This window comes from Dama dama, chromosome X, assembly GCF_033118175.1.
Source record: "Dama dama isolate Ldn47 chromosome X, ASM3311817v1, whole genome shotgun sequence".
NCBI classification, from domain to species: Eukaryota; Metazoa; Chordata; class Mammalia; order Artiodactyla; family Cervidae; genus Dama; species Dama dama.
Genome location: NC_083714.1, coordinates 98,982,298 through 98,994,167, shown reverse-complemented (window position 1 = coordinate 98,994,167; position 11,870 = coordinate 98,982,298). Strand labels below are relative to the sequence as shown.

Here is an 11,870-nt window from a genome sequence, read left to right as displayed (position 1 = left end):
CCTGGAGAAAGCTTTTAATCTTGAGTGGGTAAAGAAGCCACCCTTCTGGCCAACAGAGCTGATGAGTGATGAAGGAATGAAGGTGTGGGTCTTTATGGGTCTTTATCAGGTCAACCCCCTGTTCAACCAGTGCCCCCCAAAAATTAACTGACAATAGAGCAAGCAGCTCTATTAACTGGCTCCATAAGAGGTTAAATGGTGAACTCTGTGAGAAAAGGAGCACCTGCCTTAGAAATAGAAGGCTCGCAGCTAGTCCCAGCTATACCCTGGCCTGGGAAGGTGAGAAAAATGATCATGAAATGTCCTCATTAGGCCTCAGCCTTCTTATATGTCTTTTTGTCTTGATTGTGGGGGTGGAGAGGGGGGAACAATGTCCAGGTTTACCATGCTTAGATTTGATGGTCATGGGTAGCTTTCCTGGGGGAAGGAGTATCTACTACTGACCAAGGGTGGGGAATTGGAGGATTAATTTGGCTGTTTTATTTCCCCTACGTAATGAGAATTGCTTTGGCTACTCAAAGGAGTCCAGACTGATGTTTCCTGGACTTTTCTTCATGGCCACCCTCATGCTCCCAAGATGACTATCAGAGCCTCACCCAATCAAGAAAAGAGAATGGGAAAAGGGGCTGCTGGTCAGCTCAGTCATCCCCTTTAAAGGAGCATTCTGGTTGCCCCTCTTCCACAACTCCTGCTTACATTTCATTGGTCAGAATTGTGTCACATGACAGCCATAGCTGCAAGGGAGTCTGGGAAATGTAACTTGGCACATATCTCTCTCAAATCAGGTCCTTTTGACCTTTACAGAATAACCCCGGCTTTGCAACTCTCTCCTCCCTTCAGGACCGGATGCAACTCTCTCCTATGCTATCAAAACGCCTGCTTGAGGCAGCGCAGGCTCCCAGGCCTCAGAGAGGCCCTCACAAAACATTTCGCAAAGACGGGACACTCAGGTCAAAAATGTAACAACCCCCTCCCATACACTAAACACACAAAATCACGTCGCAGGTGGGGGCAAGGTAAAGAAGAGGTGCAGCAGGATGCACGAGGTACACAGGGTGGTCAGCGCTTACAGCACACCTCAAGAATACCTCCGGGCACACCCACCTGGGAGCGCTGAACTGTCAGGGGTGCGAGCCAGCAGAGGGGCCTGAGGGCAGCCCGATGCGCATGTGCACTCCCTCCCTTTCCCCATCCCGCCACTGGGACCTGGGGGAGCATCTCCTTCCCTGTCAGAGCGGCGGTTGGGGTCCCAACGCCACCGGCCTTCCTGGAACTGAGGTGAGCTGGGGCACCAGGCCTCCCCCTGTCCCCCGCCCCCACACCGACCTGGGCGGTCCTTCCACTTAAGGCTGTGGGGGTGTGGCCGAGGTCAGGTGTGAGGGCAGTTTCCCCTATTTGCCTCCCCTCCGCAGAGACCTGCAATCTCCATCTCTGCAACCTCCGTCTCTGCAACCTCCGGCCGCCTTTGTGAGAACGTGAGTACGGACCTGGGTGAGGGTGTAGGCCCCAGGTGGGGAACGGGGAGTTGGGAGCTGGGCGGGAAGGTGCAGGCCGAACGCGGCTTTGGGGTGAAACTGGATGTGCCCCCCTCCCAGCCCCACGCCGGGCTAGCCTCCTGGGCTAGTCAGGGGATGCCTAATTGAGGTGGTGCGGAGCCCGGGCCATCCTGGAAGCAGATGGAAGGGACTGCCGTTGGGTGGACATGCCCCTCCCGTACCCCTGCTCCTTGGGTTAGGGAGGCTACACGAAGCGGTTCATGCCTGGGGGAAGGGGTCCCCGACCACCCTCCACTGGCAGTTGGCACCGTTGCTTCCCCACTCCCCTGCCACCCTGCAATGGTCTGTGTGACCTCGGGTCAGTCACTGCCACCCACTTTCCCAAGCCTCGCAGTTCCGGTTCCTCGTTGCGTGGCAGCCTCAGCCCCGGTGACCCCTGCCCAGAGCGAAGGTCCCTCGCACCCGTCTCAGGTGACAGCGGCCATCTCTCCGGCCGCCTGCACCCCGTCCCCTGCCTCCAAACCCTCAGCAAAAACCCTGTCAGGCCGGCCTTCGGAACATCCCAAAATCCCGCTCTGCTTTCATACAGGTCCCCTACGGCCTGCAGTGCTGCCCTGGCTCCTGGCTGGCCCCCTCCCCTGAGCCCATCCTCAAGATCGGATCTCTCCGTTTCTGCCCCACAACTGGAGTGGGGGGTGGGGGTGGCGGGACCACCAGAGCTCTGTCTTCTGCTAACCTCTCCCTATCAGGTCCCCCTTCCTGGCGGGAGAGCACATTCCACAGCTCTTTTCAGGGATCCTCTCTGGGCTGAGGCCCCACAGCTGGATCTCCACCTGGGACCTTCCCCTCCACCCCAACTCTGACCCTTGGATCCCCCAAATGCCACAGAATTCTCCCATCCCGCCTAGCTGCCACTGCCCCTGGGCTTCCGGGGAGACTTGGAGCCTCAACCATTATGATGCATATTCTGAGGCCACACACCAAACCAAGATCAGGGATGTGTATTGAATGGGTTAATGGTGACATTCTATTAATAGTCGACGCTAATTGAGCACCTGCTGTGTGCTCCTCGTGTTCTAACTGCATGGTAATTTACTTGCTTATCTTGTTTATTGTCTCTTTCTCACTTCCAGAATCCTCCCAAGGGCAGGGACTTTATTTTGTTCTCAGCCACTTCACCACCCCCACACCTCCTGCCCCCAACCCTACCTCCCATCTCCACACCCATCACAATGCCTGGCATGCAGGAAAGTCCCCGAATTAGTGAATGAAAATTAAATTATAATAGAAATGCCTAACATTAACTAAGCACCTTCTCCCTGCTTATCACCTATTACTGAAGCATTCTTACTGATTTATCTTTGTTGTCTGTTTTCCTGACTACAAAGTCACGTTCAGGAGGGCCAGGGTTTATTAATCTCTTTTCCCCCACCTCTTTGTCCTTGCCACACAGTGGGTTCTCAATAGCTATATGTTGGATAAGTAATAAAGACTAAATTCCGATGATTATGGTTAACAGACTTCATAATTTGCTTAATTCTTTGGTTTATTGTTTCCATCTTTTTAAAATGTATTTTTAATTGAAGGATAATTAAAATATTGTGTTGGTTTCTTCAATACATCAACATGGATGAGCCGTAGGTAGGTATTCATATATTCCCTCCCTCTTGATGTTTCCTTCTTTTAGAACATAAACTCCTGGGGCAGGAATGTTGCTCAGCACAAACTGTGACTGGCAGTGTCCTGGGCTGGGGTCCAACAGTGACATGATCCAAAATCAAAACTGATGAAATTCCTGCCGTCCCTCCAGAATGGGGAGGAACTGCTAATGGGCAGGGGGTATCTTTTTCAGGTGACTGGAAATGTTCTAAGATTACGGTGATGGTCACACAACTCCGTGAATGAATTTAAAAAACAATTATACACTTTAGGTTAACTTTATGGTATATAAATTAATCAAGGTGTTTTAAAAATCCCTGCCTTCACAGAGTTTATGTTGTAAAGGGGAATAAGAGAGAATAGACAACATGAATAATGTATATACTATATTAGGTGATTGGCACACACTAGGCACTCAATAAATGTTGATTCAATAACACCTGGCTGTCCCTAAATGGTCTCACCTAATCTCCCAACCCCCCACCCCCACTGTCTTCTCTTCCCATCTGCAGAGCCTGCTGTCCACATCTCTTCCCTGAGCTGCCCGCTTGGAGCCATGGCACAGCCGACAAAGCCTGACATGTTTGATTTGGGCCTGGGTACCTGGAGCCCTAGATCCCGGGAGCAGAGCCACAGGGCTTGGGGGGCACCCTCCAAGGGTGTAGGCAAGAAGCTGCCCGAGTACAAGGCGGTGGTGGTGGGCGCAAGTGGTGTGGGAAAGAGTGCACTGACCATCCAGCTGAACAACCAGTGCTTTGTGGAAGATCATGACCCCACCATCCAGGATTCCTACTGGAAGGAGATGGCCCTAGACCACGGAGGCTGCATTCTGAATGTGCTGGACACAGCAGGGCAGGCCACTCATCAGGCCCTGCGTGACCAGTGTTTGGCGATTGGCGATGGTGTGCTGGGTGTCTTCGCCCTCGATGACCCCTCATCTCTAGCCCAGCTGCAGCAGATGCGGGCCACCTGGGGCCCACACCACATCCAGCCCCTTGTCCTTGTGGGCAACAAATGTGACCTTGTGACCACCACTGGAGATGCTCATGCCGCTGCTGCAGCCCTTGCGAAGAGCTGGGGGGCCCCTTTCATAGAGACCTCAGCCAAGACACGCCAGGGTGTGGTGGAGGCCTTTTCCCTACTTATCCATGAGATCCAAAGGGTCCGGGAGGCCATGGCAAAAGAGGCCACGGCAGGGCCAGGTGGGGATAAAGGCCGGCACCAGAAAGCCATGTGCCACTGTGGCTGCTCTGTGGCCTGAAGGTCTTAAGTCTAGAAAAGTGGACCCTCCCCCAGACCAAGGTGATGGTTCCTTCACATGGCCCCCGCTACCAGAAAGTAGCTGTGTGGGACACTGGGTGTCTCTTCTCCTGGGGAGGTTTTCTTTTGGTGATGGGCTTTTTGGCAGTGTGGAACATAGTGTTGGTTGTGTTATATCAAGTTGAGAGATTCTGTGCACAAATAAATCGTGTTCTTAGGTTTCAAAACTGCCTCCATGACAAGTGTTATGTGGGTGGGAATGAGACTGGGTGGGGAGAATGTTATTGAATTGTGAGAATTCTTCCATTCAAGAAATGTGGGGGAAACCCCTATGTGCCAGGCCCTGCTTTGGGTACAGAAGATGTAGAGGCAAGACATGGAAAATCCCTGCCCTCGTAGATAGGACATGAGGCTATGTAGTAAAGGCAGGTGGAGGAATAGAGTGACATGGAGGTCAAGGAAAGCCTTAGTAGGTGACATTTGAGCAAAATCTTATGGATAATTAGGGGCAGAGGGAATAGCCAGTGCACACCAGTTACCACCACATTGACTCCCAATATCTTCAGGGCTGGGGTAACAGTACAATAAGATTGGCCTCTATACTATTAATATATAATTAAATATTTCAACATTACATATCAAGCAAACAAAATTCATCCTATCCTCCTACCTTGATGAATACATTTTCTCAATGATCTGAAGGCCCAGAAAGTGACAGCGTTGGGAGGGCTGACTCCTGGCCAGCAGCCCACTCCCTTTCTCTTCCCTCAGGAAGCCCCTCCCCACATCAGGGAGTTCATGTGTGCAAGTGGACATCCCAGGACCATCCAAGCTGTATTCACCTGCCTCACAAACAGCTTGGTCCTTGGGATGGACTCCGAGAAGATGCTGCTGAAAGTGGCCCTCAAAGACTTCTGGGCTCCCCATTCCCAACCGAGGCCTAGAAACAGGGCACAAAATCTGGTAGGCACTGCCACTGCCCACATGGAGATCTCCCCAGGGAGGAGAGGCAGAGACTGCAGGGAGGGGGTTGTCTTAAAGGTGCTGGACCAAGGGCTGGGGCTCTTCTTCCACTGTCTAAGGAGAGCCATCACCACTTAGTCCACAGGCCCCCTAGACACTGCCACTCACACAAACAAGTACATAACTGCTTCAGATCATATTTATTGTGGGGTTGGGTGGGGATCCTGGGGTTCGAGGGCAGCAACTGTGGCTGGTGGGAGCTGGCAGGGTGTCCTGGGCAGGAGGGTGCACGGGATCCAGGCGGTGCTCAGGGCAGGAGGCGGCGCGCCGGCGCTTGGGGTGCGGGGGTCTCCAGACGCTTCACACGCAGCAGGGCCCCCAGCACGCCCTCAGGGGGTAGCTCAGGGCCCATATCCTGGTCGGCGGCGCGGCGGAGACGACGCGGGGCAGCGACGGCTTCGGTGTCGGCGATTCCCGTTAGGATCCGACCCAACAAATACCTGCAGTGAGGGGGTGTCTGTGAGTCAACGCCTTGGCCCTAGGACCTGGAGGGCGCCGGTACCTCTAACCTCTCGGGGACCTGGCAGCATCCTACCACTCAGGCTTCCCACCTCTTTCTGGAGACAGGTGTCCCTGCCTCCCACTCCAGCCATTCGGACGAAGGGAGCCAGCCAGGCACCTCTGCCCCCACCTAGGGTCCCAGGACCTAGGTGTTCGCACCTCCACCCTGTGAAGAAGGCCCTCCGCCGCTCCTCGCCCCCTTGCTCCCAGGATGATGGCGCCCGCCCCCCGACCACCCTTCGTGGAGGTACCTCAGCAGCTCGGGGTCCAGGTCTGGCGTCTCGTCGCCGGCGTCCTCGCCATCGGGGCCCGTGGGGCCATCGTCATAGACTGGGGGCCGGAGTCTGAGCGCCGCGGCGGGGGCAGGGGCGGGGACAAGCTGGGCTGCCAGGGCCGCCGGGTCCAGGCGGGCGCGGAGCAGGGCACGGGCGAGCTGCGCGGCGGGCGCGTCGGGGTCGTTCTCTAGGCCCAGGGCCGGGTCACTGGTACGGGGTGCGCCCCAGATGCGCCGGAGCTGCGCCAGGACGCGCGCCTGCTGATCCTCGGCCTCCTGCGCCTCAGCCCGCGCCCGCTCCTGCCGTTCGGCTTCCAGCAGGTGCGCCAGCGCCCGCGCCAGCTCCTGCACAGCCCCCGCAGCCTCTCCCCTAGGCGCCGCCCGCCGGAAGCGGCGGGGAGCGCTGGCCTCAGCCAAGGGCGGCGAGGCTGCGCCCAGGCTGCGGGGCTCCTGCGGGAAGACAGGTTGGAGGGGGGAGGTCTTCAGCGTTCGCCCGGCCAGGGACTCCCAACCCGCAGGACTCCTTGGACCTCAAATATCCCTAGATGCCACCAAAGGTGCCGTGGGCCCTCAAATATGAGTAGACACCCCTAAGGCCAATGGAGACCCACAAATATCTCTGGCCACACTTAGGGCCACCGAAGACCCCTAGATTCACCACCACCCCCCGCCAACGATTTCCTAGTGACTCACACCTTGCCCCCCGGGGCTGCTGAAGACCAGGTTTCTTTATAGGAATAGAGATGGCAGATAAGATATCAATGGATTTTTCTATATTAATGTTGTGGACAATAGGAACCAATATTTGCATTTTACAGATTCCTACTGTCCACTTGTTTTACCCGAAAGGTAGCAGACTGTTCTATGCCTTGTTTTTTTGGAATCTATGTCTAGATCCTACCCTAAAAGCATCCTTTCTTTCTTCGATCCTTCCTTTCTTCTGCTTTGAATCCGTCTCCCATGAATGTACAATAGTTTATTTAACCAGTCCAACTGATAAACATTTAGGATGTTTCCAATCTTTTTCTATTCTTATAAATAATGTCAGAATGAATAACTGTGTTCATATGTCATTTATATATCTTTTGTATACATATATCATTTGTATATACAAGTCTATCTGTAAAATAAATTACCCAGCGACTAATGTTCAGTTCAGGCAGTTTTGAAGCAATTTCAGTAAGTTTAAAGAAATAAAAGATATCAAAAGTATGAGAAAGGAACAAAAGACAATTAAATGGCCATGAAGATTTGAAAAAGAAACATACAGCACATTTAGAAAAATAAATGAAATTAAAATTTGAATGGGCAAGTTAAACCACAGATTCAATGCAGTGGAAGAAATAGAATTGAACAGAGCTTGGAAACAGATTCACACACACTGACACTTGCTACAACAGAGGGGACACTGCAGAGCTGTGAGGGACAGGAACAATTTCAGTAAATTGTGCAGGAAAAACAAATGATCCAAATTTGGGATCAATGGAAAGGGAAAAAATTAATTTGACTACATCAACCTAAGAATTTCTTTTTATCCCAAGACACCATAAAAAGAATGAAAAGTAAAATCAGAGTAGGAGAATATGCTTGTAACACAAATAATCAATAAAGGAACAGTGTCCAATATACCAAAAATTCCTAAAAAGCAGTAAGATAAAAGCAAATTAATATAAAAATGGGCAATACTGATGATCAACTATTTCACAAAAAAGGAACCAAAAACAGTTACTAAGCAAATGAAAACTAGTGAACCTCATTAGTAATCAGGAAAATGCAAATTAAAACACCAATGAGATACACTATGCAGGGGGAGTGCAAAAGACTGCCAAAATTAAAGTCTGACTATATCAAATGTTGATATCGATGTAGAAAAAATGGAAGCTTTTATACATTGCTGCTGGGAACTCAACTGTCAAAATAACGTTGAGGAACAATTTGGCAATGTCTTGAAAGATGCACATATATGCCCCACTCCTGGGGTGTTACACCCCAGAGTAGCTTTTGTGCATATATTACTGGACAAGGGTTCATGAAAAATTACAGCAGAACTGTTCATAACAGCATAAAAGTGAAGGGAGGAAAAAAGAAACGCCTAGAAACCAAAATGTTGACGGCATATTGAAAATGCATCTATAAATCATGATATACTCATACACTCATGATATACTCATAGTGTAAAATATTATGCAGTAATAAAAATAATTATGGCCACATACTTCAATGCGGATGAATCTCACAACCAATGTGTAAAAAAAAAAGCAAGTTCCAGAATTCCACTGCAGACTGCCTGTTACAACCATATACCCTGATGACTTCCTAGTGACCCCTAGTGACTACCAGGAGCCAGACACCCAGTATAATTCCATCTCTGTGAGGAAAAACTAAACAACATATTGTTTAGAGATACAGACGTAGATGATAAGCTACAAACAAAAGTAAGGGATCAATTAACAGAAAATACAGGATAATGATTATGGAAGAGAGAGGCTACTGTGGCAAGAGGCACCCAGGGGCTTCTAACTATTGATCATGTTTGATTTCTTAAGCTGAGTAATGGGTACACAAAGGGATTATTTTATCATTATTTCTTACACTGTATATATACATATATTTAGATATATTCTCATATATATAGAATACTTAAAAAAAAACCATCCTTGATGCATGCAGCCTTGAACTCTTCATTAGAAGAGGATGTGCTCCAAGTGCCCTTGATGGCCACCACCCCTGAGATCCCCCAGGGAATCACACACGTCAATCGTGGTCTCACACACACTACTTGGACTGACAAGCCTTGAGATGTCAAATATGCAACCCAACACTGCCACATCCACGCTCGAGGTGGGGGGGGGGGGCTGCAAACATTCACACTCACCAATGCTATGCAGTTACAATTGCCAAGCCATCTAGATGTAAGAGCACGCACCACCCTTAAAGACATAATGCCGCACAGAGAGCGACATCATGGCTCCTCTCTCCACAATGACACAGCTCCACAAAGAAAGAGTCTCATCAACACATATACAAAATCCCAGTCTCTCAGTTCAATAGAACCGAAATGGGATGTGCACCTAGGGGATTCAAAGACCACTCCCTCCCAAACAAAAAGACAATCACACAGAAACACACCCAAACACACAGACACACCCATAAGTCACTCCATCATCACAGGAATCACAAACACACCGGTGCCACACTAAGAAAAGTCACACACAGAAGCATCACACACTTACATCAAAAGAAACACACAGAGACAGCACGCACTCATATCCCTGTCATCACATCTTCGGACACAGACAGAGGTCCGCATCCCTCTCCTTCCAGTGTGCTACGCCCGTGGACAGCGCCACGGGCGGCGGGCGGGGCAAGGCCGGGTCCATCGCCTAGTGCGGGCAGGGCGCGGCGGCCAGACGACCCCCAGATACCGCCACCCGCACACCCAAGAGACGGAGGCTGGCATGGCCTGGGCGCAGACTGAAGGCTGGACCCCAGGCCCCCATGGCCGATCTCTCCACAGGTCCCGAGAACTGGGGCCAGCGAGGATCAGGGGCCAGCGGCCAGGCACCGACCCTCGCCTGTAGCATCCTCCCCCCCCCCCCAACCCCCACCCAGTGCCCGACCCGGGTCGCACCTTTACCGGCCTTGCGCAGAGAGTGCGGGGTGGCCCAAGTAAGCCCAAGAGCAGCAGCACCAAAAGGCCGACGCCCCCGGCCCGCGGCCCGTGGAGCAGTGGCGACCCCGCCATGCTGCCCCAGCGAGCCGGGCTCCGGACAGGCGGACTGACTGGCAAGTGCGCAGCGCCTGAGCTACCCCGCACCGCTGCGGTGCTTTGCGGCTGCGCAGGCTGAGGAATCTTGCCCTTCCCTGCCCATCCCATCCTGTCACTCTACGCAAGCGCAGCCTTGAGCTCCCTCAGCCTCTGCATCCTGCCCGTTGCCAAGGAGATGCCCGAGGGGCAAGGTGATGAGCTGGAGCCTTTGATGGCGGTTGCCATGGCAGTCGGAGGCCAGTTGCCAGAGCAACAGACCTTGCAGTCGCCTCAGCAGACAGGCAGGAAAAATGACTCAGTGGAGTGGAATGGGGGTCTGGTCCCCCCTGCCGCCCCGCTTCTTGGGGAGGAGATATACAATTTTGTTCATTGGATAAACAGTTACGGATGGCCTATGGACCACGGCCTTTACAGAGTGATGACTTCAATTAGTTCACCATTCTAAGATGCTGTCCCTTACCTGCATAAAGCGGTTACTAGTAACTGCCTCCCAGAGTGGCTTTGAAGGTTTAATAAGAATGGTATTTAGAGGACTTCCCTAGTGGTCCTGTGGTTAAGACTTCACCTTCCAATGTAGGGAGCAATGGATTCAACCCCTCATCAGGGAGCTAAGATCCTACATGCCTCCTAACGGAACACCAAAACATAAAACAAAGCAATGTCATAACAAATTCAATTTTTAAAAAAACTTTTAAAAAAATGGCATTTAGTAGGAGCTCAATAAAAGCTCCTTTTTATCCTTTCCTTGTCTCTTTCCCAGTATCTTCATCTCTCCATTGCTCTGTTTCTCTTTCTGACCTTATATGCCCATAGCTCTCTCTGTCTTCCCCTCCCATCTATCTCTTCCTGCCTCTTATTCTTTCTCTCCCTTCATCTCTGCAACCCTCCTCCTGTCTCTGTCTTTATTTGTCTCTACTTGTCTTCCATAGATACCCAGATCGATTTCATTCATAAATTGTTCCAAAAGCATTTTAAGCCACATAAAATGATACAGCAAACAAAACAAAACTTTGGTAAAATTTCTGTATCTATAGGGGGGGAAATGACAGGAAGGGCATATCAGTGGTTATTGTGGGTGCAGGGGGAGATGACAGATGCTTTGTCACATTCTCCTTTACATTTTTCTCTGTTATCTGAAAAAAAGTTTCAATGAATATGTATCATTATTATAACCAGATTTTTTAAAGGCATTTTCATTTTGGTTGGAATTTTAAAAGTATGGTAACATGACATAAATCAAAAGTGAATAAAAGAAAGATCCATTTGTGTTGCTGTGAGTATATCTAAGCCATTCTGTTTCTACTGTGCATGCTCAGTCGTGTCCAACTCTTGCTCGGCAAGAATACTGGAGTGGGGACCAAGGGGCACCTGAAACCCGTGGCAAAGAAGGAGGTGACACACAGCGGGATAGAGGCTACCTTAGAGCAGCACTTGGAGGACACAATGAAGAATCCATCCATTTTCAGAGTCCTGTGCACAGATTCACAGGGACTCAATCTAGGTTGCTGCGGAACCCTGTCAGATGAGCATGCTGGGGTGATATCTGTACTAGCCCAGCAAGCAGCTAAGCTAACCTCGGACCCCACTGATATTCTTGTGGTGTATCTAGAATCAAATAATGGGAAGATTATGATCCAGAAACATGACGGCATCACAGTGGCAGTTCACAAAATGGTCTCCTGACAACTCGCATCAGTTCTCCAGCAGCCTGTCACAGGGACTCAGTCGTACCTTATGTTAATTATCTTATAGAACTATTAGACCATTCATGTAATATATATTGAGCACTTTTCTATTAATTTTAGAGTAGGCTGCATTTTGACACTCTGTGGATTGACTTATCAAAATACTAGTTAAAGAAAGTATCATGTTTTGAAGCAGCATATTT

The 11,870-nt window shown here is 50.6% G+C and overlaps 3 protein-coding genes across 4 annotated transcripts; 2 read left to right on the top strand and 1 right to left on the bottom strand.

Annotated features, from left to right (window-relative positions):
- The first annotated feature begins 465 nt into the window (after positions 1-465).
- ERAS (ES cell expressed Ras) lies at positions 466-4,416 on the top strand. 2 transcript variants are annotated; one of them, XM_061136835.1, is made up of 3 exons: positions 466-1,278; positions 1,413-1,475; positions 3,668-4,416. In XM_061136835.1, the coding sequence occupies exon 3, from the start codon at positions 3,712-3,714 to the stop codon at positions 4,414-4,416; it is 705 nt and encodes a 234-aa protein (XP_060992818.1). In that variant the 5' UTR covers positions 466-1,278; positions 1,413-1,475; positions 3,668-3,711. The 2 variants fall into 2 exon arrangements, with proteins under 2 accessions (XP_060992818.1, XP_060992819.1); XM_061136836.1 differs by lacking the exon at positions 466-1,278 and adding an exon at positions 3,083-3,137 and having other exon boundaries at positions 1,358-1,475.
- A 1,139-nt stretch (positions 4,417-5,555) lies between these two features.
- Positions 5,556-10,072, bottom strand: PCSK1N (proprotein convertase subtilisin/kexin type 1 inhibitor). Its single transcript, XM_061136290.1, has 3 exons — positions 9,845-10,072; positions 6,191-6,663; positions 5,556-5,878 (listed from the first exon to the last, which is right to left on the bottom strand). The coding sequence occupies exons 1-3, from the start codon at positions 9,956-9,958 to the stop codon at positions 5,686-5,688; spliced, it is 780 nt and encodes a 259-aa protein (XP_060992273.1). The 5' UTR covers positions 9,959-10,072; the 3' UTR covers positions 5,556-5,685.
- LOC133052775 (ragulator complex protein LAMTOR5-like) lies at positions 9,957-11,665 on the top strand. Its single transcript, XM_061137624.1, has 2 exons — positions 9,957-10,037; positions 11,324-11,665. The coding sequence occupies exons 1-2, from the start codon at positions 9,957-9,959 to the stop codon at positions 11,663-11,665; spliced, it is 423 nt and encodes a 140-aa protein (XP_060993607.1).
- Positions 11,666-11,870: the final 205 nt, after the last annotated feature.

Excerpts from the sequence above, each read along its gene's own strand:
- ERAS (XM_061136835.1), top strand. The coding sequence starts at position 3,712 with ATGGCACAGCCGACAAAGCCTGACATGTTTGATTTGGGCCTGGGTACC.
- LOC133052775 (XM_061137624.1), top strand. The coding sequence starts at position 9,957 with ATGCTGCCCCAGCGAGCCGGGCTCCGGACAGGCGGACTGACTGGCAAG. Across the intron at positions 10,038-11,323 it reads AGCTACCCCGCACCGCTGCG|AATACTGGAGTGGGGACCAA; the intron begins GTGCTTTGCGGC and ends TTGCTCGGCAAG.
- PCSK1N (XM_061136290.1), bottom strand. The coding sequence starts at position 9,958 with ATGGCGGGGTCGCCACTGCTCCACGGGCCGCGGGCCGGGGGCGTCGGC. Across the intron at positions 6,664-9,844 it reads TCTGCGCAAGGCCGGTAAAG|GAGCCCCGCAGCCTGGGCGC; the intron begins GTGCGACCCGGG and ends GTCTTCCCGCAG. Across the intron at positions 5,879-6,190 it reads CTGGACCCCGAGCTGCTGAG|GTATTTGTTGGGTCGGATCC; the intron begins GTACCTCCACGA and ends CCCTCACTGCAG.